The sequence below is a fragment of the Artemia sp. Qi Xiang Cuo genome, chromosome 3, assembly GCF_049724085.1.
Source record: "Artemia sp. Qi Xiang Cuo chromosome 3, ASM4972408v1, whole genome shotgun sequence".
Lineage (NCBI taxonomy): Eukaryota > Metazoa > Arthropoda > Branchiopoda > Anostraca > Artemiidae > Artemia > Artemia sp. Qi Xiang Cuo.
Genome location: NC_142796.1, coordinates 10,909,720 through 10,936,300, shown reverse-complemented (window position 1 = coordinate 10,936,300; position 26,581 = coordinate 10,909,720). Strand labels below are relative to the sequence as shown.

The following is a 26,581-nucleotide window of genomic DNA, read 5'->3' as shown; positions in this document are numbered from 1 at the left end:
ATGTTCCTTCATCAGTAGTTTCATGAATTTAATTAGCTCTCTAATTTATCCCTTTGGTAATCTTGTGCCCAGGGTAATACCTCAGCAATGCGACAATTCCTGATTTCGGGCATCCATTTTATAAGAAAAAAAATACCATTATTTGGGAGCAATATCATATTAGTCATTTTTTTCTACATTTAGACCTAAGAAATGTTACCCTAACAGACCTGCATATTTAAATAGCCGTACTCAGCCACATTCCTCATATCATATACATGTTATTTTTCATTTATTTATAGAAGTACCGAATACAAGTAAAAAAGAGGTTTGTAACACTTTCATGATTTTTATTAACTAAGCACTGCATCGTAATAGCGGAAAAGTCAGTCACTTTCAAAGTCATTAAGACTCTCTTCAGCAGGATTTGCTTGAAAATCTAGCTCCTCTCCTTCAGAACTATATTCTGATTCAGATGACCGTGCCTGTTCCGTAGCTCCCCCCCCCCAAACGAAAGTCTTTCATACGGCCCTGAGGATTATATATCAATTTCAACTTCCACCTCTCCGTCGTCTCTCCCTTAGAGCTAATACTGTATTTATCTGAAGATTCTTTCAAAACAACTGTTGAAACACAAGGGCCATTAAACTAGAATAAGAATTTCTTTTGAGACACTGTAGTTACTAGCATCTTATTTGGTAGCAAATGGTTAAAAAGGAGGGTAAATCTTAGAAATTGGCACTGAAACTTTCGATTTCCAATTGAATGAGCCCCCTCCAAGGCTTATTCGACCACTGCTTCCACATGAAGCGCTTCTGGGAAAAAAAAAAATGAACAAATATTAATACATTGAACCCTTATGGGTCTTTATTGTAGGTAATGTAATACGATTGCCTCTGACTTAAGCAGGAGAGTAGATATTTCAATTTCCATTCTAATGAAAATCCGAAATTATCCAAGGGTAAAATGGGAGGGAATTTTTCCGTGGGGGAGGGGAAATATCCCGGAGAACGGGGGGGGGGAGGTAAACGCCGGATCCCGGGGAAAAGACGGCATGAATACAAGATTTCTCTGAGATATGAAGTTTCATATAAAAATGAGGATATTGATTTTGCTTTGGCCCTCCATATTGTTGAGAATCCAGATCCTGTAGTTCTTTGTGATGAGCAGCTTTAATATCAGAGGCAACGCTGTAGCGTTGCCTATAGTAAAGGCCATACGGCTCCAATGTTTTATTATTATTATTTGTTTTTTTTCCGAGAGGCACTTCATACGGAAGGGGTCGTCGTAGAAACTTCAAAGGGGGCTCATTCGATTGGAAATCGAGAGTTCTAGTGCCCTTTTTTATAGTCGAAAATGATTTGAGGGCACCTAGCCCCCCCCACGCCTATCATTCCCCCAAACACATCCAATCAAAATTTTGAGATAGCCATTTTGTTTAGAGTAGTTGATTTCCACTTAGAAAATATGGTTTCGAGGAGGACACTCCCCCACAACCCTCAGGGCAAGGGTTTTATGTTATGCCCGTGGGGCATATAAGGTTTTTTATAGAAGGCGTTGTCGTAGAAACTTCAAAACAGGCTCAATCTATTGGAAATTAAACGGCTAGTGCCCATTTTAACAATCAAATGTGATTGGAGTGTAACTAACCCCCTCCCCCCCCCACGCCCATCATTTCCCCAAGCACATCTAATCAAAATTCTGAGATAGCCATTCTGTTCAGCATAGTTGATTTTAAGATAGAAAATATGTTTTTGAAGAGGACACTCCCCCACAACCCTCAGGGCAAGGGTTTTAAGTTATGCCATGGGCATATATGATTTTTATAGAAGGCGGTGTCGTAGAAACTTCAAAAAAGGCTCATGCGATTGGAAATTCAAAAAGCTAGTGCCCTTTTTAATAGTCGAAAGTGATTAGAGGGCAACTACCCCCCCCCCCCCCCAAGCCCATTATTCCCCCAAACACGTCCAATCAAAATTTTGAGATAGCCATTTTGTTCAGCGTAGTTGATTTACACATAGAAAATATATTTTTGAGGAGGACACTCCCCCACAACCCTTAGGGCAAGGGTTTTAAGTTATACCCTGGGGGTATATAAGGTTTTTATAGAAGGCGTTGTCGTAGAAACTTCAAAAAAGGCTCATTCGATTGGAAATTCAAAAAGCTAAATCCCTTTTTAATAGTCGAAAGTGATTGGAGGATAACTAGCCCCCCCCACACCCATTATTCCCCCAAACGCATCCAATCAAAATTTTGAGATAACCATTTTGTTTAGCGTAGTTGATTTCCAGATAGAAAATACGTTTTTGAGGAGGAAACTCCCCCAGAACCTTCAGGGCAAGGGTTTTAAGTTATGCCCTGGGGGCATATAAGGTTTTTATAGAAGGCATTGTCGTAGAAACCTCAAAGAGGCTCATTCGATTGGAAATTCAAAGGTTGAAAAGGGGTTTTGTATTGGAAGAACACATAGGAAATCTATTATAATTATCCAATTATAAGGTTAAAATACATACTCTGAGATAGATGTAAAATTGCTTTGGCACACAAAATCCTAACTCCAAACAGTCGTGATCCCTTTGTGTCAGCAACCGAAATGGTCTAAACCCCCTTATTGGAGCTATTTTTCAATCCATGCATTGTTGGCAATCGCTGTCCATAAGTTATGCAAGTTTTCTATTGTTCATATATAAGGTTTTTCTCAAAGAGGTAATCGTACAGACTTTGAAAAAAGCCTCATTCGATTTAAACTGAAAGCTCTAGATCCGTTTTTTAAAGTCAAGAATAATCGGACAGTAAGCACCCCCCATGCCATAAAAACTTGAAACTTTTTGCAATCAAAAACGAACAAAAATTAACTAAAAAAAAACTTTCCGAAAAACAAGTTTTTCAAAGAAAAGTATAGGCCATTTTAAACTTAAGCTCAGTAGATACAAATACTTGTTAAAATTCAAAATCAAATCGACCAGAAATTACTATTAAAGAATAAATGAAACCAAAAACGAACAGAATATAAATATACAATCATAGCAAAAAACATACAACAAATAGTAACATTAATAAATAGATTGATCTAAAAGCGAGCAATGCTTACATTGAATATGAAAATCGAGCTTAAAACGAAAACAAATATTTTTCTATTAAAGTATAAATGAAACTTCGCATCACTGCAGAAGCCTAAAACCTACTGCGTCTTTGGCGCTTTACTGAAAACGAATTATATTACAAATGTTTTCTTTTGTACTTAATATCGAAAATAATATTAAAATTACAGTGAAATTTTGAACTGATGAGCTTTTAGGAATTAATATCATTATGCATCAAATGTTCAGTTTAATTTATTAGTTCTTTTCAAGATTAGTCAAGACAAATATAGTTTCACTACAAACAAAATTTGGATACTGCCCTCTTCTTTAACTGTAAAAACCTAAAGCCTTCTGCGTCATCGGTGCTTCACTGAGAACGAATTAGGCTACTCGTATATTACAAATTTATTATTTTCTAGTTTTTACTGCATTGAAAATGAAAATAAAATTACAGTGAAAAAAAAAATCTTGAACTGATGGATCTTTCAACAATTAATATCAATATATATCTAATATTCAATTTGATTTTGTTTATACTTTCCAAGACTGTTCAAGACTCATATGGTTTTGCCATTTTTTTTAACTCTGCCATTTTTTCTAATTAATCGTGTTGGTTTGTTATGAAAACATTCTATGGCTTCTAGGCATTTCTATTTGAGTGGAAAACTGCACCTCAAACTTTGTGGAACATGCATTTTCTTGCATGAAACACCAAAATATAATAAAATGTCAAGTTTCGGAGTGTTCCACCACCCGCAAGCAAGTGCCATTGGTATTTTTGAATCCGCATGGTCAATTTAGGGGGTGGAGGGTAGGCTAATTCTCGTAGCGGCCCCATTCCATCGTAGTATGATTCACACTTTCAACACCTGGCGTCTGGACTGTCATACAATCTACCAAGCACACAGCTACTTCATATCAGTATCAACAGACCAACTAAGATTACAACGAACAAAAATTAAAATAAATATTAGAGTCAAAGTCAAAATGAACATAAATTAACACAAGTAGGGTTCAAAACACATATGATTTCTCAAAGCGATAAAATAATTTATGCATCACTAAAAAAAAAATCAAATGAGTTTACTGAAAAGAAATGTACATTGTCAATTTAATATACATATGCTGATATTTATTCCCTAAAATCTTAATTAATGAAAGAATTGTTTTCAGTAAAGCGCCAATGACGTAGTAGGTTTTAGGCTTCTGCAGTGAGGCGATACCCATACTCTTGCTCGTAGTTACTTTTATTCGATTCAAACTTTATTTGCATATTCAATTTTAGTTTCACTCGTTTTAAAGTTTATTCATTCATTTACATTAATATACATATTGTATATCTGTTCGCATTGATTGTTATTTAATTTCTGTTCGTTTTAAGTTTCATTTATACTTTAACATCAAAATATTTGTTTTCGTATAAAGCTTGGTTTTCATATTCAATCCAAGCAATACTCGCTTTAAGATCAATTTATTCATTTATGTTATTGCTTGTTGGATATTTTGTGCAACGATTGTCCGATAAATATCGGGTCATCTTAGGCTTCGTTTATTTTTGAACAGTTATTTAAGGTCGTTTTGAGTTATAATTTCAACATGTATTTGTATCTCCAAAGCTTTAGCTTGAAAAGGCCTTTAATTTTATTTGAAAAACTCATTTTTGGAATTTTTTTTTGATTTATTTGAAGAAAATTGCCTCCCATATTCCTTTAGGAAGTGAATTGAAGTTAAAAAAAAAATCCATAATAGAGACCTTGCCTTAAATAGAAATACTAGAGATATTTCTATAAACCCGATTTACAATAACGTACAATTAAAGGATTCAAACAGCATTTTTCTTCAGTTTAAATTAAATTCATATGTCCACACTTTTAATGAACATTAGGCCAGTAGACAAGGCAAGTTAATCACCCGGCACAGAATTCGTGCCCAATCTAATTGGTGAATAGTTTTCCATTTATTCTGGCTTGTTTTTTTAGCTTTTTTGATTCAGTCTTTCTTCTGCTCAATTAGAGCTAATTCAAAAGGTTAGTTCTCCTTCTGTTTTTTTTTCAGCACTGAAGACGGCTGGGTGGAAGTCTTTGACAAAATATCTGCCTCTATCCTTGTCGCTTCTTTTTTGTCCGCTGGCTGACATTACCCTCAATTTTCTCGGCTATTTAATTTTTTTTTCTTGTTTGGCATATGTCAATCCTGGTTGTAGCCCTTTTTGTCTTTAACAGGTCACAGAACTAATGTAACTTTATTTCAGCTACTACTTCACCATTTCAGCTAATACTTCACAATATACTTCACCATTTTAAAATTATATTTACCTGTGCTATAAAACACATTATTGTTCTGATAAAAAGAGACCTAAGTCAGACAGACGGCCTTTTAAACCTTGAAACAAAGCAACAGACAAAACAAGATCATATTCAATCCTTTTTCTGCCAGCCTCTTCACGCTTTTGTGCACTGAAAATTGCAAGGCATCGTATGTCAGCAAAATATGTAAGGTACCGGCAAAACACGTAAAATACCGGTAAAATAGGTAAAATACGTAAATTAATTAAAATAGGTAAAATACCAGTTTCACAGGGGTCTGTAAAATTACGGTAAAATGCGTAAAATACCCAATTTTAACGTGACCAATTTTACCAGTTACAACACTAATACACAACCTCAGCTTTCCCAGAAAGATAAAACTTAAAAGCCTATTGTGTTTCTAAACATTGTATCTATGCTATTTCGACAACCTGGATGCACTTACACCCTTTTGATTTAGTTCACTAGTAAGAACAGAAGTAGTAATAGTAGTAGCCCTGAAAGTTTCAACTTAATACTCTCAGTCTTTCTTGAACTATTTCTGACACATCTTATTAACAACCAGCGTGCACACAGTGCCTTATGATTAAGTTTCAAAGCAAAATAGACTTTCCCTGAAAGCTTCTACTTTGTATCTATTCCTGCCCTAAGATATCCCGCCTGGATATCTTGACAACCTGGTCTATTTTGACAACCTAGATGCACTTAAACTATTTTGAATTGGCTCAATAGCAGTAATAATAGTAACAGTAGCAGCATACTCTCAGTCTTTCTTGAACTATTTCTGACACATCTTATTAACAACCAGCGTGCACACAGTGCCTTATGATTAAGTTTCAAAGCAAAATAGACTTTCCCTGAAAGCTTCTACTTTGTATCTATTCCTGCCCTAAGATATCCCGCCTGGATATCTTGACAACCTGGTCTATTTTGACAACCTAGATGCACTTAAACTATTTTGAATTGGCTCAATAGCAGTAATAATAGTAACAGTAGCAGCAAAAGTAGTAGTAATACCAGCAGCCCTGGAAGCTTCAGCCTAATACCCTAAGGCGTTGCTGCGATGTTGTACATAGTGTGCATTGATTCAGTTCAACACCGCCCTCACCGTTCCCTGAAAGTTTTACTAATATTCTAATCATTATCAATAGCAGTAGTAACAGTAGGAGCATAGGGAGCCAGGCCTTTTTTGTCTAGGTCAACATCCCCTCTTCATACTCTGATTTTTTCAACTTAATACTTTAATCCTTTCCTAAGATATTGTTGATAGGCCCTTTTGACAACATACATGCACATAGAATGTTTGATTTAGTCCAACATCCCTCAATAGTCCCGGGAAATACCTCACTAAAACCATTAATCTTAGTAGTAGTAGCACTAATAGCAGTAGGAGCAATTGCACTGTCAGTACTACTACTAGTAGTAGTAGTAGTATGCACAAAGTGCATTTTTATTAGTTCAACATACACTCGTCATGCCCTGAAAGTTTCAACCTGATGCTCTAAGCTGTTCCTGAGATACTGCTGATACGCCCTATTGACAGCCTACATGCACATAGCGTGTTTGAATTTAATTCACCCTCAACATTTCTTGAAAATCACTCCTTAATACCCTTAGCCTTAGTAGTTCTATTAGTAGCAGCAGTAGTATGCTGCTGCTACTTCGAAAAGTGCTCATTCGATAGGAAACTGAAAGGGCCAGTGTCCTTTTTAATAGTCAAAAGTGATTGGAGTGCAACTAACCCTCTCTGCCATACCCACCATTTCCCCAAACACATCCGATTAAAATTTTTAGATAGCCATTTTGTTCAACGAAGTTAAAAGGCCCGGAAATTATGTCTTTGAGGATGACAACTCCCCCACTGCCCTCAGGGCAATGTTGTAAGTTATTCCCTGGAGGCATATAAGGCTTATATACAAAGGGTGATCATATAAACTTCGGAGGAGGCTCATTGGATTGGTAACCGGAAGTTCTCGCTTTTTGAAATTCAGAGTGATTAGAGGGCAGCTACCCTCCCCATATACACACACGTCGTAACGTCCCGAAATACATCGAATTGAAATTTTAAGATAGCAATTTTATTCAAAATAGTCCAAAGATCATATAACAAGGCCTTTGGGGTTCAAAAAAAAACACAAAAAAAACAGAGCCTGTGTGCAAGGGTTGTTAGTAATGCCCCGGGGTATTTAAGGTTTTTATGGAAGGGATGGTTGTATAAACTTTAGAGAGTCTCATTTGGTTGAAAATTGGAAGTTACAGTTCCCTTTTAATAGCCAAAAGTGATGGAGGGCAACTAGTCCCTCCCCCCCCCAACTACCCCTCTTTTCACCAAACGCATCTGATTGAAATTGTGAGATAAACATTTTGTTCAAAATAGTCCAAACAACATATAGCAATGCCTCTAGGATTGAGACAACCCACGGGTTGTAGCCCTGGGGCATGGGTTGTTGTGCCCTGGGGGTATATAAGGTTTTTATGGAATGGCTGTTTGTATAAAATTCAGCTGGGGCTCATTTGATTTGAAATTGGAAGTTATAGTGTCCTTTTTAAGAGCCAAAAGGGATAATCCAATTTAAATTTTGAGATAGCAATTCTGTTCAGCGTAGTTGAAGGGCCTGGACATTTTGTCTTTGAGCATGAAAACCACCACACAGTTCTCGGGGCAAGGCTCTTTCCTTTCAGTTGAAAAAAAATTAGTTAATTTCTGATCGTCTTTCAAATAATACCGAGAAGTCTATGCTACAAAAAATGGTATTACACAAGACATGATTTTTGAAGGTGGGAAGCCTCCACAGTTAGGAAAGAGTAGCTATTTTTCTAAAGAAGATTTTTAAGGTTTTTAAAACCTAAGCAAAATGTTGGCATGTGTAACTTATTTCACTAAACATCTCCCCTCTCCCCTGATAAACACCAAAAAGCTTTAAACATACAGGTGTGAATAACAATAAACGAGAAAAAGTTGGAAAGTAACCTGGCAACTAGAAAAATATCACAGAAAAAAAAATTGCAAATAGGTTCTTAGTGCTGTGATTTCTCTATATACGTTACAAATAGTTTTATGCTCTCTATAATAGTAAACAAAAGGAAATAATATGAATAAATAAATATAACAATAAGTAATCCTTCTTTGAAGATACAACTTTGAGTGGTTCCAGAACCATGTGCCTACACTTCTCAAACCCCCAAGTGGAAAGGGGTTGGGTCCGGGGCGTAACTAGTTCCAAAAATAGTTTATGGAACATTTCGCAATTCACACAAAAAAATTACAAAAAGAGTGAATTAGCTGAAAAATAATCATATATATGGCACAAAACTATGATTGAAATAAAAATGCCTGATTAAGAATTACCATTGTCTTGCCATTATGATTGAAGGTCTAAAGCGCTAGCAACTGAAATACGACGGCTGATGATCGAATTCGATCGATTTGTTCTTGTAGGACCATAATATATTGTGTAACTTACACCCCTTTTCCCAAAGACTATAGAGAGCTATGTCATCACCAAGAACATAGTTATCGGGGCTTATTCAGCAAATACATTTGTAACTGGCTATTATCAGACCTTGAGTTAATCAAAGCTTCTAATATAAAGAGTGAGGGCATTAAACTAAATTTGGTGAAGCTGAACTTTGGCGAATAGGAGGAGGGGAGGGGGTAAGTCAAGGAGTGGTCATTTGGAATTTCGATATTCAATTATTTGTCATTCTATGAATTTTTTCTCTTAAGAACATTCGATATTTTAAAAATAATTTTGCGAGCCTCAACGTCGGTTGACCGTGTTAAAGACTTCATTCTCTTTTTATGAACTTTTACTTTTAAGACAAACCGAAATAATACTTACCATTCCTGAATCAGTGCCAGATGGCAATTTTTTTCACAAGGCAGTTTTTTTTCTAAACTTGTATTTTAACTTTAGGTTACTATGAGCTGTTGTTCACTCTTTACTAGGTTGCAGCTACCGCTGCGACCATGATGTATTTTATATTTCTTTTCATTTATTTTGAATTAGATTGATCGAAAGTCTGTTGGAATATTTATAATCTGTTCGGAACGATCAAGAAAGATCAGCTGCGTTCGCAGATAACTTACCCGTATTTTCTGCGCCATATGGCAAGTGCAAGGTTCAATTTTATTATTTGACAGCCAGATTTCACTTCCGTATCTATTACTCTTCCTTCTTGTCGTGACAAATTTCATGAGATCCTACAAAATACTTGATTTAAGGATATCAACATAGCGAATTAAATAAAAATTGAACTTATATAACTGCAATTTTGATATATCAGCGCTGAATACCAAAATTTATATACCAAAAGCTGTTCTATTAAGGAAACATCTGTTTTGAACAGAAAAAAGCTTGTCTTATCAGCTGTTTATTCTTGTTATAAGAAATTGCCTGAGATGTTATACAATGAAATAATGAATTTTAGGACAATTGAATTAACTTTAGAACAATCGATTTAATTAATAAATTAAATTTTGAATTTGATTCATTAATTGTTTGCTTAATTTGAGTCATTTAATTTATTTTAATTCATCAATTTTGACTTAATTCATTAACTTAAACGAATTAAATTAGTTTTAGCAAAATCAATTTAATTAAAAAGTTATAACCAAAGAGATTGTTCATAATTACGATTTTGACATGTTAAACGGTATACAAAAGTAGTAAACCAAAAGCTGTCCTAGCCCGGGAAAAGAGCAGTTCTAAACAGGAAACAGTCGTACAGAACACAGCTGGTCTACACAAAAATGGTGTTCTAGAAAAGAAAAATAAAATTCTAGACAGACAAAGACTGCTCCGCACAAACAATAATTGAAAAAGTCTGTTATTGACATAAAAAGGCTGCTTGTGACAGGGAAAATGTGATTCAAGGAAATATAAGCTTATATATATAAAAAACTTGCTATAGATAACAATAAGCTGCTTAGGAAAAAAAGGAGTCTTCCCAATACCCCGTTTCCGACCAGCGTTTTATCAGAAATTGAGTCGTGCTGTAAGTTGTTGAAAGCGAACTCATTCAAGATTATTTACTTCGTATTAGTGGAAGCATTAAGTGGGCTCGTAGCCCCTCCAATATTCCCCTGTCCCTTCCACTGCCAACGTTTTAACAGAAAGGTAGCCAGAAAGGTTGCACATTGTTTGAAGTGGAATTACTCAAGAATTTTGATCTGTACGATTCAAGAGTCAGAGTTAACCGATGGTCCTTCTAACATGTCCCTCCTCTTTTTACCCTACCATCACCAAATATTAAGTGAGACTTAGGCAAATTTCATCATGCCTAAGACGCAATCGTGTAGGGGTGATCCATTTGTACCATTGTAGGATGAAAGTATCCGCAGCCCTCCCAATACTGGCTGCCACCGCAAAACTTTTATTAGAAGGGTATATATGTAGCACCCATTTGAACCAAAATCATAGCATGATTTTCATTCTGTATGACTTTAGGCACAAAGTAGAGTCATAATCCTTCCAATACCCTCCCCATAAGCAAATTTTCAGCAGAAATTTAGATTAGTGTTTTGTCACCGATCGAAGTCAATATTGTGAGGCAACTTCCGTCGACTCATTGGTCATGGTAATGATGATTTTCAGAGGCGTGTACTCTTCAGCTATGTTTGCAGAAAATCCTTTAAAACTTCTTAATGAGGCAAGTACCTTGGTCTAACAAAACAGATGGATGTACTTCAGAGGTCTCGAAACTTCTGAGTCTCGTTTAAGTTCCATACGAAAGTACCCTACCTAGAATGGCAGGGCGCTAGCTGGCCTCAAAGTTAATAATTCAGGGATTTTGCTTCTGCTACAGTGAGAGACTTGTAGGTCAGAACCGACAGGCGTGTTCTTTTTCGGGGCGATGGGGTTTATACTTCCGGTAAGCATAAACTGATAGTTTGCAATATGTATTTGAGGATAAGGAAAATTTTCTTTCAATCTCTGTCACGGAGAAAGACTTGTAATGAAAATTGGAGAGCATGTTGACTTTCAGTGTTGAGGAGCCACATACCTGCGCTGTTGTTCTACGTTTTATTCCTTTCCGACACATTTTACGATAGGAAAATCTGTCTTCATAAAAATGTTTCTACAAAGATTTCCGATGAAGATTGAATAGGATTTAGTTTCGCAATTATTAGCAAAGTATTTCTGTGGAAATCTAAGTCTTAGGGAACGAGTTAAGATTAAGTTAGGTATTTATTTCTAGGCAAAGAAAAAAAGCTTTAAATTGTATACATAGTATAGTTTTTTTAAGTAACAACTAATTAGGTGTCAGGGAATAGAGAATAGATTCATTTTTAAGCAGAAGCACCGTTTTCTGACACCGTCTTTGAGGAGCGTGTAATCATTTTGTTGGAGAAAAAATCAGTCTTGTGATATTCAAAACGTTTTGACAGCTATCAACTGCAGCGTTTACTTAAATATGATGAACCAAATTAAAAGTTTTGTTTCTGCAACATTTTTGTCAGCGCAACTGAAGCCTAACTCTCATTTTATTTTTGATTAGTTTCTGGTAAAAATAAAGGAAACATCAGCCAGAACCAGGGGCGTCGTTTTGGGGTGGCAAAGGGGGCAGTTCCCCCCCCAATAATGTGAAAAAAAATTATTATATATTCCATGCCCTTTGACTATCTGGATATGGAGCCCTCTTGTCCCCCCCCCCAATAAAAATGCTGGAGATTCGCCCCCGGCCAGAACTCTGACAATCGAGTAATAAATACTAATAAAAACACTGATTGGGTGTCGGGAAACAGAGAATAAATTCAATTTAAGCAGAAACAGCGTTTTCTGACACCTTTTTTAAGGACCGTGTAATCATTTGGCTAAAGAAAAAATCTGTCTTGTGACATCCAAAACGTTTCGACGATGACCAACTGCCGTGTTTACTTGACGATTATGAAACAAAATCAATAACTAAAGTCTAATTCTCACTTGGTTTCCGACTGGTTTCTGGTAAAAATAAAGAAAACATCAGCCAGAACTCTGGCTAGCTGGCTTCAATGGCTTTTATCAGAATTCAACTAAAATGAAGCCACATTATCCAGGTGTCACTATGACTTTTACAGACTTCGTCCTTAGGTTCTCGAGTGAAACTGTTCCCGCTGGAAACTCATGATAATCTTAGTTCAGATTTCCTTTGTAATTATAAAATACGAGATGCGCCCTTTCGTTTTTGGCACCACGATAGATATTTAAATTAGATCTAGGAATTAGAATATACTCGTTTTTCATTTCTTTATTGCCATTTCACTACACTGAAATTTCACGAATGCCAAAAAATGGTTAATAAAACGGTAAATGTAAAAAATGTAAAATGTAAAAAAAATGGTAAATGGTAAAAATGGTTAATGAAATGGTTAATAAAACTGTCACATATGCTCCATCAACTTAATCTTCCCTTCAAGATGTCTGTTATTTAGCGAAGATTTCTTTTAGGTAGGTTAGTTAAGAGGTAGGCTAGGTTAACGAGAAACAAAAAATAAAGAGCAAAAATGACATGTCATTTTTGTTGATGATCCGATTTATTTCAGGAAGAAAGATTTTTATTACATATTTATTTACGATTAATTATTCGAATTTTATTAATTTCTTGTAAATTGAATAAGATATAAATTTCAAAGAAAAAATGTAAATTTTTACTAATTTTTTTTTTAGATTTGAATGACCAAGTTTTAGAATATTTCTGGTGTATTTTTTTAGACGTTCTGGAAGGATATCCCTTCAATAAGGTGTATACAAAAAAAAAACGTGGGAAAACCCCATTTAGTATGTAAACAGACAATTTGAGTTAATCCATTATAAAAAGCATTTAAATGGCCTCTATACTGAAATAAAGAAGCCAAAATTAAAAACTATGAAAATTTTTCTACCCAGTAATTTTTAGATTGAACTACTAATTTCTAGGACTAATGTAAAAGGACTGTGCTGATGGTTGGGTCATGTTTTGGGAATGATGGTAATGACTTTTAATCAATAATTTTTTTTGGAAACCGAGCAGAGGCAAAGCAAAGATCAGGACACCCTCGAGCGGGTGGTGGGGGGAGGTGACGAAACAAAAATAATAATAGTGCGTACCTTTTGAAAGGGAATGACGAGTGAAGCTCTGAATAGATCAGGGTGGAGAAGTGACCACAACTGTTTTTGTCTCAGGTGGCTTGGCGGTGCAATAAGTTGTGAGTAGCAGTAGTAGCATATCTTATTTGGTCATACGCTGTTTATAGACAGAGAAACGTATATAGCTGTGTTGGCCTCAGGTGGCTTGGTGATGCACTGGTTTGTGAGTAACAATAGTAGCAGTTCAGGTTTAGTTTGGAATTTTCGTTCTGTTTTTAGACGGAGAAACTTACATAGCTGTGATGGTCCCAGGTTGCTTGGTGATGCGATGAGTTGCGAGCAGCAGAGGTAGCAGTACATAGCTATTTTTGTCTCAGGTGGCTTGGCAGTACAATGAGTTGTGGGTAGCAGTAGTAGCATATCATATTTGGTCATACACTCTTTATAGACAGAGATGCGTACATAACTGTGTTGGCCTCAGGTGGCTTGGTGATGCACTGGTTTGTTAGTAACTGTAGTAGCAGTTCAGGTTTAGTTTAGATTTTGCATTCTGTTTTTAAATGAAGAAACGTACATAGCTGTGATGATCTAAGGTCGCTTGGTCATCTGATGAGTTGTGAGTAGCAGAAGTAGCAGTGCATTTTCAGTTATTATTTCCAACACTGTTTTTAGGCGGAAAAAGGTGCATAGCTGTGTTGGCCTCAGTTGGCTTGGTGATGTGATGAGTTGTGAGAAGCAGTAGTAGCAGTGCACAATAGTTTTGTATTTCCCACACTGTTTTTAGGTGATTAAACGCACAAAGCTGTCTTGGTTTCAGGTGGCTTAGTGATATGATGAGCTATGATTGACAGTTGTGGCAGTTCATATTCGGCTTGGATTTCCCAAACTGTTTTTAGGTGAAGAAACGTACACAGCGTTGGCCTCGGGTCAACATCGAGTCAACACAAAACAACTCATTGAAATGTCAAGCGACGCGAGGGCCAATATAGCTATGTGCGTTTTTCTATATAAAAACATTGTAGGATATAAATTCCGAATATGCACTGCTTTCACTGCTGCTAGCAAATCATTGCCTCGCTATGCCACTTGATGCCAATACAGATACGTAGATTTCTCCATCTAAAAACAGTGTGGAAAATCCAAAACATGAACTGATACAATTGCTACAAACAAATCGTTGCATCACAAAATCACATGAGGACAACACAGCAATGTGTGCGTCTTCATCTGAAAATAGCGTTGCAAGTCCAAATCAAATATGAACTCGTACTGCTGCTACTCCCAGCTCATTGCACTACTAAAAAACCCGAGGGCAAAACAGCTATGTACCATTCTCCTTCTAGCAACAGCGGTAGAATACAAACCGAACATACACTGCTTTCACTGCTACTTACAAATCATTCTATAGCCAAGCCACCTGAGACTAGCACAGCTATGTGCGAATCTTCATCTAAAAACAGCGGGGGTACAGCAAACCAAACATGAACTACTACTGCTGCTACTCATGCAATAACTTTGGAGTAGAAGACGTGCACAATAGTTTTGTGTTTCCCACACTGTTTTTCGATGGAGAAACGCAGAAACCTGCGTTAGCCTTGGGTGGCTCGGTGATTCCTTTAGAACCCAGGCTAAAAACTATTTTGTTTTGGGTGGGATTATTTATTTCTTATTTCCGCAAAATAGAATCTGTATATACTTCTTCAATAGTTACACTCAGAAAATTCGAACTTACCTCATTGATGGAAATATTGTTGGAAGTTAAGGACACTGCAGCGAACTGTTTCCCAAATTTGCTTGCTTCCAGGTCTTTGATGGACTGCAAATTATTATTACTGGCGAGGAGAACAAGTAAGTTTTCGAACTTCTGAGGATTTTGCTTTATGGTTCTCAAACTGTTAATCTGAAAAAGCCAATATCCTAAATAAGATTGGAGGCAAATCATAATAACAAAGGCCAGAACAACAACCAGGGAATCTGGAACCAGATTTGCAAGTGATCTGGGACTGCATAACAAAAATTCCAAATGTCAAAAGTTATGTAAAAATCCTGTCAAAAATCCCTTGATGGATTATTTTTAGATTAGATTGTTACTACGATACCTACAAAGGGAGATAAGTAACCCCTTTCCCCCACCAAGACTGTTAATTTGCATCTCCCTTGGTAAATTCTAAAAATAATGGCCAAAAAATAAACTTTTTGGTACCTCCCTCTCCAGGTCAAATACTCTAAAACCCGTCTAATTAGGGTTGAACCTCGTTCGCATCTTGTACTACGAACGGAAAAAAATAGGAATAAAATAAAATTAAATAAAATAACTAAACAAAAACTAAATTATGAAAAAACTCAAAGAACAAGCAAAACGGCCAGAAATTTCAATCAATACACTCCAGAAACCGCCTCCCTATTCAAAAACATAAGGATCATTAACGTTAATCACACACATCAAATATTAATTATAAATTTAATTCACATATTTTTGAATCCGGACTCATGTTTCTTATAAAAAGCACCTTAAGTTTTGCACCTTCAGGAATCAAGTGATTTGTTTTTGTGTATAAATGTGTATACATAATTTTTTGTATAATTTGTTTTTGTATATAATTTCGTGTAACACACAATTTGTTTTTGTATGTAAATGTGCTTTTTTCCATGTTTGTAAACCATTTTAAACATAATAGTTTAATCAGGATTTAGTCAGTTTTGTTGAACTTTAATTTAGTCTTGTATTTGACACTGTGCTTATTATAAAGTGTCAACTGGGGAAGGTGATTTTGAAAAATGCATTTCTTTGTATTTTCATTGAAAAACTTACTTTTGGTATATTCATTAAAAAAGCTGCCCCCTTCTTAGATTTCGAAAAATACAATTTGCCCCTCCCAAAAATTGACGTACATTGACGCCACTATGCTTATGCTTGAATATATCCTAAAGCAATGACAATTTTCATAATTATTATGAAGATACTGACATTAAGGGACTATTCTCTTCCACCTTATGTGCCTCTCAGAGAAACACTTTTTCAGCGACCACTAAGACACTTCTATCACGCCACGTCTATTTTCATCACATATGGCCAATTCCGCCACATATGGTGCGTGCCACCTAGTGCAACCCTTGCCCTGTTACAAAAAGATATTCAGATAATTACAATAACTGTATGTTGGGATATTCACGAATAATTGAGTTACGCAATTTATAACATAGGTCTTATGGAGAAGTTAAGAAGCGTAAAATTGAATTTATTTATCTGAAAAGTTTTTTTTAGTGACATCAAACACGATACAAAATCTCCTTAAATATACGTATATATGTGTGTTTCACAGCTGGTGAAGACATACACAAAACTGATAAAATAAGCATTGTCTGGCCGTTAACAATGTGTAGTCCTCCCTAACGGGGATTCATCAGGTTTTTCCTCAATTTCCTATGGAGCACCCCAAGGGACTAAATTAAGTCCATTAGCATTTTTTATTGTTTTTAATAATATTTTACCAAGTTATGACTATACTATTCTTCTTTAAAAAAAATATACCCCCTATTAATAATGACTTTAGCATACCAAATTTAAATACGGTTAAACTACTTGGTGTGCAGACGAACAATGACCTTAAATGCAGTGGCGGATCCAGGGGAGGGGCAAGGGGGGCGCGCGATCCCTCTAACGTAGTCTTAAGTAGTGTAATTTACTTAATTAACGCAAGATTGCGTTAATTAAACTTGCTCCTAAGTAGTTTCCTCCTTAAATCTTTCTCCCTTCTCAAACGGTTCTCTGTATCAATCCAGAATCTTAAAATAATTTATTGTTCTTATATAAGACCCTGTCTTGAATATGCTTGCCTTGTCTGGCGCCCTGAATTGACCAAAGACCAATGTTCGAGAATTAAAAGTGTTTAAAAAAGAGCAATAAAAATTATACTTGAGACGTCATATACTACATACAGTAAAGGTTAGGCTAGACTTGAACTTACTACATTGGAATCACGACATCACATCCTTACCGTCGACTTTGGTCACAAGTTCCTTAGTTCTGTTTATCGTCGATGTTTTCTCCCCCCTCCCTCTCCTTTAAAAAAATCCCCTAATCCTTCCAAATATAAGACTCAATTCCCGTAGAGCTTACCCAACTTGACTTGTGTCCCCAAATGTTGACCATGAGGTAAAAAACTCTTTTGTCCCCTATTTGTTTCCCATTTTAATAATTGGTTTAACTTTTTGTTTCATATTTTTTTTGTTTTATCATTTAATTGTTTGACGTGCTCATGCTGGCTTTTGTGCTTTTTTAGCCACTAAATCAGAATCAATTCTATAATGAATAAGCAGATACAAATAATTTAAAACTTCCTATTTTCAAGCCTTTAAAACCTTTAAAATAAAATTGTTTATTGCCACTATATATCTAGGAGAAGTTGATCTAAGTATACTATACTTGCAATAATGTCAATGAAACGTAGCCGTTAAAAAGACATCCATTTATACTTGAATAAACTAATAATAAACAACTGCATTTATTTTCTAGTATGTTATTTTTGACCTTTATAGGCTATCCTTGAACGTCTTCAATGTTTTGCCACCTTTTCCCCCTATTTTTCTGGTTTTGCAGACATCAGTTTTTACAGATCTACACATCAGTTTTTAGCCATCATTTATTTTGACCAATCAGGGCTGTTTATAAATAAGAAGGCAAATATTAACGGTATATAATGATTTATTAACCAATGATCCCAATTTTTCTGCTTCTGCAGAACTAAAAAAATAATTAACTAAAGCCCTGTTCACACATGTCCTTACCTAAACATACATTTTTAGCCATCATTTCTTTTGACCAATCAGGGCTACTATGATTGGTAGATAATGAAGTTGGCTGGAGATCAATTTCAAGCTAAACTGCATGTGAATTGGATTTAAAGATCATGGCATTTTGAAAGCTCTTACATTTTTACTTACATTGTTATGAGATATGTCAAGTACAGATACGTAGTTTGGGAATTTCTGAATGGGGATTGACGAGAGATTCTTGTGAGAGCAGTTAACTTCAACCCGATAAATAAAATCTTCCTTTTCTTTGCTATAAGTCATCTGGCTGTACCAACAGCAGCATTCCGTTGGGCAGTCTCTTGTCATACTCTAAAAAATAGATAGCAATGTAATGTATGTAAATCCGGTTTGATATGGTGTAACGATAACATAGTTTTGTGACATAGCAGTAATGGTGTAGTTTGGTGTTGTGCATTATGGTAAAAAAAGGACTATAAAATAGAGTAATGGTGGTAGTATAATATGGTAGAATAATATGGTATAATGCAGGGTAAGGTAGAGATTAACACTGCAATTTGGTGGGAAAATGAGGATGTGGCATGGTGTAAAATATGGCACGGTGTAACATATCAGTTGTAAAGACTAGAGTGCAAGACCAGAAATAAATATGTTATTAAAATCAAAAGACAAATTACAATAAATTTAAGCTAAAACACAAACTATATGAACTTAGCGTTTTGACGTTTGGCGTTTTGCACCAGAGGGCGTTTAATTCTAAAATTGGAAGAGGCTGTTATTCAAAGTATTAGCACTGCTTATTTACTTCGAGAATGATAAAATAGTGAGAGTTTAATATGTGGCAACAATATGGTCCAAGACATGATTGTCTCATGATGATAAAAAACAGCATAATATGCTGTAATGCTAACGGTGTAATATTGTACAATAACATGGTGTAATATGTGGAAATTTAAATATTGTAAAAAAAATAACAATTTGGTATGGTGAAGCACTGACTGTGTAATGCGGTGCAATATTGCGATGTAATAAACTCAAATAACCGAGGGAAAGACTGGAAAGAATAAGGAAGTCTTAGAAATAATATATGCAATTTATAAGTGATTTCACGGCACTTTTGAAATACTTCCTCATCGTGTGATGTCGTAGAAGCTATTCTTTAATACAATGTAACATAGCCTATGACATATGTGGTGGAATATGGTGTATGCACCAAGAGAGTTGGCTCAAGAACCCAAATAACAATTGATGAAAAAAAAGGATAGTTACTGATTAAATACAGAATACATTAAAATAATTAATACAAAATTAAATAAAAATGCTCTCGAGATAATAGCGCTCGAAGCCATAAGATCCTATAATCTTCCAATCCAGAAGCAGACCGAGGATTGGGTTGCCGAATTAAAGTGGCTACCACACTACATACGTAATTTTATATGCTAAGTGGTTAAGCTACGTTACGTTAAATGTAATATTCACGTTTCAATAAGCCTTTTCAAGCTAGATTAATGTAAGAATTCATAAAACCATCACATTCATCGTGTAAAATCATTACAATCTTCTCATGCAGATTATTCAGAAATTAAAAATGATGAACGGGGATTGGGATTAGCTCTGATGAATCGTGAAAGGATTCCTAGGGAAAGTTTATTGATATATTTTTAAAATTAATTAACTGCTCATCTATAAATTGTATTTTGTTACTTCTATTGAATTTCAGATATTGACCTTTTCAATATTTTTAAGATACTAGCAGCAAAGCCTGTCGGACGACAGGTAGGGAACAAAAGTGCCACGACCACCCAGGTTCGATGTCCCGTAGCGTTACTCTTTGTGAAGATCAAAAAAGAGTTTACGTTCTCCCGACCAAAAAATTGACGCCATCCTTGTCCTCCTCCCCCAACAAAACTTTTCTTGAAAGTTTCAACTTATTCGCCTTGCCGTGTGATCCCCTCGCCGTAATTTTAATGGAGCCTACAGTAGAATAAGACAAAAAAGAGTTCTGAAGCTTCAGGTCTCCGACGCATGACGTCACACGATTGGGGCAGAGTTAGAGTTTACAAACACAGGGAATTATTATCTAGAGACTCCTATATTATGGGTTTCAAAAAATTTTCCGCCCATCTCCCTACAAAAAAAAAAAAAATGTAAATATATATATTTTTTTGGTTTATTAGTTAGAAAAATCTGGCCAGTCCCATTAATTCACGAAAATACAGAAGGAGAGGGGAGCAAAATCATATTTTTCCAAATTAAGAGAGGGCAATTTTATTTTAGACTTTTTATTGAATACACAAAATTGCATTTTTCTAGGAAAATACAAAAAAAAGATACTTTCAAAATCTAGGGAGGGGGCAAAACATCTAGGGAATTTTCCGACCTCTGTCCTCAGTTTACTGGATTCCGAAGCAAGAGTTTGAGCTTTCCAGTTAAGGTTATTCACGTTATTATTTAGATAAATTTGACCAAAGCAAGATTTCCAGTTTTTTCCAGTTTTTTCCAGTTTTTTCTGGTTTAGTACTTACAATACTAACAATTCTAGTCACTACAAGAGTAATTTTTGAGTTGAAGTAGGCTATCTCAGGTTTATTGCTTAGACAAACCTATCCAAAGCAAAAGCCTAAGTTTTTAAGTTGAATTTTATGGTTGAAAAGAATCTGAACTAAACAATTGAGCATAAAATCAAAATGCCTCGACAAAAGATACTCACATTGAAAGCCTGCGAAACCTTTGATATTTCTAAAAAAGTACTGGTACCAAATTGAGCTAACTCCCCAGTGCAATTTTTCTCCGGCTCATCTATAACATCTTCAGACAAACCCAAAAACCATTGCGTTGCTGCTGTGGCTATATAAGAACACCGAAATTCTGTTCCTAGAAAAATAAATTCATCTGAAAAAAAGCTGTTGACCTAAGAATTTTGGAAGCTAATAAATTTTGAAGACACTTTTACATGGAATCAGGGTTATCGGGTCGGGGCCATGTCCACTAGCTCATTTTATACATCATTTACCGTTTTTTATCATTTTTTTTTGAAGCTACACCCCTCCACCGAAATATCACAAGGAGGCGAGGAGGTGCACGATCTAAAATAAAAAACAGAAATAACAGCCTATTTCGTTCATTTCAAGACTTGAAGACACTCAAAATCAATGACACATCCATGATTTTTTTTCTGGTGGGAGATGGGGAGGGGGGATAAAATCGTTATAAAACACATAAAAAATTTAAATATTCATTTTTGTTACGCTTTTAAAAGACAGACAAACATTTTGAGAGGGGGGGGTACTAACTCCCTAACCCCCCCACCCCCCTTAAATGCTGCCTTGCTCAAAATAACTAACAACATATCCCCCAAGTTACCTGAATGCATTCAACGGAGTAAGAGCTCTTCGCGCCAGGACCTATTACAAGTGAATGAATTGGTGTAGTTGAACATTTAATATTAACCGTGATAAATTAGTCTGCTCTGAGCTGAACTTATGAACTTTGATATTTGAATTTGGATAGGTTTCTAAAGGATGGGAAAGAGAAAGAAGAAAATGGATGAATCTCTAAACTTGTCTGCGTCTACGGCAACGATTCAAGGTGATGGAGTTTCTATAAAGTCTTTAGCAGAAAGTATCAGTTTGATATTAGAAACAGTTAAAGGTAATACTGCCACCTTAGAATCATTAAAATCTAACATCAAATCAATTGAAGATAATGTAAAAAAATTGGAAGAAACTGTTTCTGAATCGAGTAAAGAAGTGGCGAGGCTGATACCGCGTGTTCAGAATGTTGAATTAGAGACGGCAAGCTTTAAAAATCAAATATCTGTGTTGGCGGAGGAAAATATAGCACTTAAATCACATATCGACAATATATCGCTTACTATGATGAAATTGGAAAGTAATGAAAATGATAAACATTTAGTGATGTGGAATGTGAAAGTTCAAGATGAAATAAGAGCACAGGAATTACTGTCTAAAGTTGTTATTGAAGGCCTCGATCTCCCAGCCCCAAGCCCAGTTAAGTTGGTGGATTTCAGGGAAAATGCCAAATTCTTGAAATTTGAATTGCCATCGAGGTTAATCAGGAATGAGATTTTGAAGAACGCCAAGAAACTAAAAAACAAAAAAATTGGAGGATTCGAGAAAATATATCTGACGGATGATGCGCCAAAGTCTGTTCGTGAAGTTCGAAAGAGGTTGCTTCATGTGAAATTAAAATTGCACGATTTTGGAATTGACTCTTGGTTGTCGAAAGGTGTACCCCCCTGCCTAGTTATCAAGCGGCGAGATGGAACGAATGAACGACTAACAGTTAGTGAAGGTTTCGCTCTAATTACTGACCTTGAAAGGAAACATGGTGGTCGAATCGCAAATATGGATACATGATTTTTTTTTTTTTTTTTAAGACTGATTGTGTTGATATGATAGTGGATTAGTTTTGTTAAATAATGTGAGCATAAGTGTTCGATATTTATTTGGGTTGAAATAAAAAATGTGGTGGGTTCTGGGCGGTTTGATGTATTTGGGTGCTATTATTATGATTAAGAATCTATTTTGTGTGAGTTTTAGTGTTTGTAATTTTTTGTGGGAGAGGCATGGGGGGGTACTCTGGGGCGTGAGATCAGTACATGATAATGGTTAGTCAAGTTCACGAGATCCCTACATCTAGGCTGGAGGAATTGGAAAGAAATTCAGCCCTTTTTAGTAATGTTTTCCAAACGCCCCTAGCCCATGATAATAATGAAATTTTAAATTCTTTTTTAGTCCCCCAAATAAATATTTGTTTTCTCATGAAATAGTTCATGAAAACCCAAATATGCGGAGAATATCTTTTTGGAACTGCCGTGGATGGAGGAGCGGGCAAGATGCAATTAAAAATTTTTTATTTGAATCTGGTACGGATATTTTTGGAGTTTGTGAAACATTTCTAGATGAAATTTCGGCAAAAAAAATTAATATTAGTGATTTCCAATTTTTTCCCGTAAGTAGAACTCAACAAAAGCAAGGTGGTTTAGCAATACTGGTTAAAAATTATATTCCAGCACGACTGAAAGAAGAATTTTTATATTTGAATACGGAGATGATTTTTGAAAGCTGTATTGTTGAATGTTTTCTACCAAATAATGATAAACTTTTAATTGCTGTAATTTATCGTCCTCCCTCATCAAATAAGGCAGATTTTATTGATAAATTTGAAAATATGTTAAGTGTGATATCAAATCTTCGAATGCCATTTTTAATCCTTGGGGACTTCAATATTGATTTAATGGGATGTCTCCCATTTAGACAGCAAGGAATCAACCGACATGTCCTTCAGTTTTTGGAGTGTAACCTTTCTCATGGTATGAACCCAGTATGTTTTATTCCGACACGCATAACAAATTCTTCTTTTTCTCTGATTGATAACATTTTTGCACCTTATCCTTGTGAGGCTACATTCGTGGTTATGGAGGATACATCTGACCATTATATTTTAATGTCTGACTTCAAAGCGCAAAAGATAGTCAATAAAGAAAATCATATGAAGAGGAGAAACTTTTCAGAAGTAAATATGAATGAATTGAAATCTAATCTTAGCGATGTAGGATGGAGTGAAGTTATTAATGAGAATGACCCCAACATATCTTTAGATATATTGTATCGAATTTTGAATGAAAATTTGGACCTTCATTGCCCATTTAAAACTACGCACCGGAAAAGAACCTCACCCAGACAACCTTGGATAAGTCCATCACTTCTAAAATCTATCAAGGAAAAAAATAGACTGTATAAGATAAAAATGAAATACCCCTCAGCTCATAATGTACAGCGATTCAAAAATTATAAAAATTTGCTAGTTAAAACTCTCATAACAAGTGAAAAAATGTATTATGAAAATGCATTTAAAAAATCTGATTCACCTAGGACTACATGGAAATTAATTAAGGAAAAAATTGGAAATAATATTAAAAATCCACACCCTGAAGTGATCATAAATGAAAATGGTGTTGAGTTGAAGGGGAAGGATGTTCTTGCAGATTATTTTTTTCATTATTTTTCTCATATTAGTTCTACCGTTGAACTGGATTCCCCTGAATCTCCATCTGATTCATATAAAGAATATCTCCCGCCATCCGAAAATTCCAGTATGTTCCTGGCCCCTGTCACTCTCGGTGAGTTCCAGAAAGTACTTATGAATCTAAAGAGTGGTAATTCTCTAGGTCTAGATGGGCTATCCACAAATATTCTGAAGGAACTTGTATGTGTAATTCATGTCCCGTTGCTTCATATTTTAAATGCATCTATGTCATCAGGGATCTTTCCGGAAGTATGGAAATCTGCACGAGTTATTCCAATTCATAAGAAAGGTGATAAGACAGATATAGGTAACTATCACCCAATAAATATTCTTTCCCCCATATCTAAGGGTATTGAAAATATTATTCAAAAAAGAATTGTCTCGTATTTTGATAAAAAGAAATTATCTACTAAAAATCAGTTGGGATTCAGGGCGGGTCATTCTACTGAACAAGATATTGCAGCGTTATTTTTGGAGAATAATGATTCATTAAATGATGAAAATCATGTATCTACTCTTTTCTATGATATAAAAAAGGCATTTGATACGCTAAACCATCAAATTTTATTGGAGAAAATTAATAATGCAGGTATTAGAGGTAAAGGCTTAGATCTAATAAAATGTTACTTGCATGGTCGAAAAATTCAGGTAGAGGTAAATGGGCACCTGTCAAGCCATATTGTTATAGATGATGTTGGAGTCCCCCAGGGATCAGTATTAGGGCCATTACTATTTTTGATTTATATAAATGACCTTTCGAGGTGTTTACCCCAAGATAGTAGTTTAGCAGTAATTTTTGCAGATGATACGGCGGTGACAGTAAAAGCTAAAACCCCATCTTTGTTGGCTGAGAAAATGGTGACAGCAATGAATTCTTTGAATAAATGGTTTGCATACAACTACCTGGCTCCGAAATTTTATAAAACTGAATTCATGATTTTTGGGCGGTCACAGCGGGCAGTAGATAAAATTACCATAGATGAGTTAATTGTAAATCAAAGTAGGATAAAAAGAGTAAATTCATTTCGTTACCTTGGGATTATTCTTGATGAGCTTTTATCTTTCCGTAAGCATTCTGATCATTTGAGATTGAAACTTGCCCATAACTTAAGTTGTCTTCATAGAATGAAACATGTCTTTCCTTTTTCCATCCTTAAAATTTTATATCATTCTCTAATTGAATCATATTTTAAATATTGCCCTGTAATATACCTCAACACATTTATGGTCCATCTCCAACCTCTTCAGATAATTCAAAATAAGGCAGTTAGAATCCCGGGTACTTTTGTTCATCGCCCAGTGAGGCTTCAAAATCTTTCAGAAAGTCAAACTTTATATCTTTTTCTCAATATACTTAATCTCAAACAACTGAAAGACCTGCATACAGCCATGTGGTATTATGATATCCAATCTTCGGCAAATTATTTCCATGATCTGGGTATAATTGAGACTCCCATTTCTCCTGCCCACCACGTCCGCTCCAAGAAGTATCACCTTCCCCCAATTTAATCTCAAAGAGCTAGATTCTCAATCAGATACCAGATCCCTCATATTGCTAATAAATTTAATTTAATAGATGTGTCCCCAAGATTCAAGAGCCGATTTTCTTTGAAAAAATATATTTCAAAATTTGTTCTTTGCCTGGATGTTGGGATTGGTGAATTTGGATTTTAGTATGAATTTTGTTGTGGTTTTCTCGCGCTGGTGGGGCCTCCTCTGTTATCTCCTACCATGTGTGTCTTTTTTTTTAATTATTGATATGCTTTATTTTTTTTTTCGTAATTTTTTTTTTTTTTTTTTTTTTGGCCGACACATCGAGCCCTGCTCCCCGTCGGCCAGTTTAGAAAATAACTTATTCATGTAATTTGTTTGTTAAATAAAGTATCTTATCTAAGTTACTCATTTTATATTATTTTTTAAAGGCGTTGCCTGTATTTTTTATATGTTCACTCGTTTTCTTCCTTTCTATGTTTTTATTGACCCTTTTAATTTTTCCTATATTTTATAGTTTTTAATATTTTGACATGTTATGACCCAAGTATATTTTTATATTTTTTTTTTATTAATTTGACAAAATGACACTTTTAAATGATGGTTAATGAATGATTTATTCATTCTGTCAATTTAATGTTACATTCTTTTGCCAGTTATATGTGTATCCCTATTTTAAACTTCTTTGAATTCTTGTCCTGTTTTGTTTTTTGACCCCAAAATTCGAATTTGGCCCTCCGGGGCTTGTGATAGTGATTTACGAAAAATAAATATCTCACCTAATGGTTACTTTCATGAAACCATCTTTTTGTGTTGCTTGAACATTTCAGACTGATCAGCCTTGAGCTTA

The 26,581-nt window shown here is 35.2% G+C and overlaps 1 protein-coding gene across 1 annotated transcript in view; it reads right to left on the bottom strand.

Moving 5' to 3' along the window:
- Window positions 1–26,581, bottom strand: part of LOC148953754 (uncharacterized) — a 177,007-nt gene that overhangs the window by 3,852 nt on the left and 146,574 nt on the right. The window contains exons 3-6 of the mRNA XM_089085885.1: window positions 20,900–21,063; window positions 18,361–18,540; window positions 15,149–15,316; window positions 9,459–9,572 (exon numbers count right to left, since the gene is read on the bottom strand). Coding sequence (XP_088942011.1) covers window positions 9,459–9,572; window positions 15,149–15,316; window positions 18,361–18,540; window positions 20,900–21,063 — 626 coding nt within the window. The remainder of the gene's footprint in view (window positions 1–9,458; window positions 9,573–15,148; window positions 15,317–18,360; window positions 18,541–20,899; window positions 21,064–26,581) is intronic.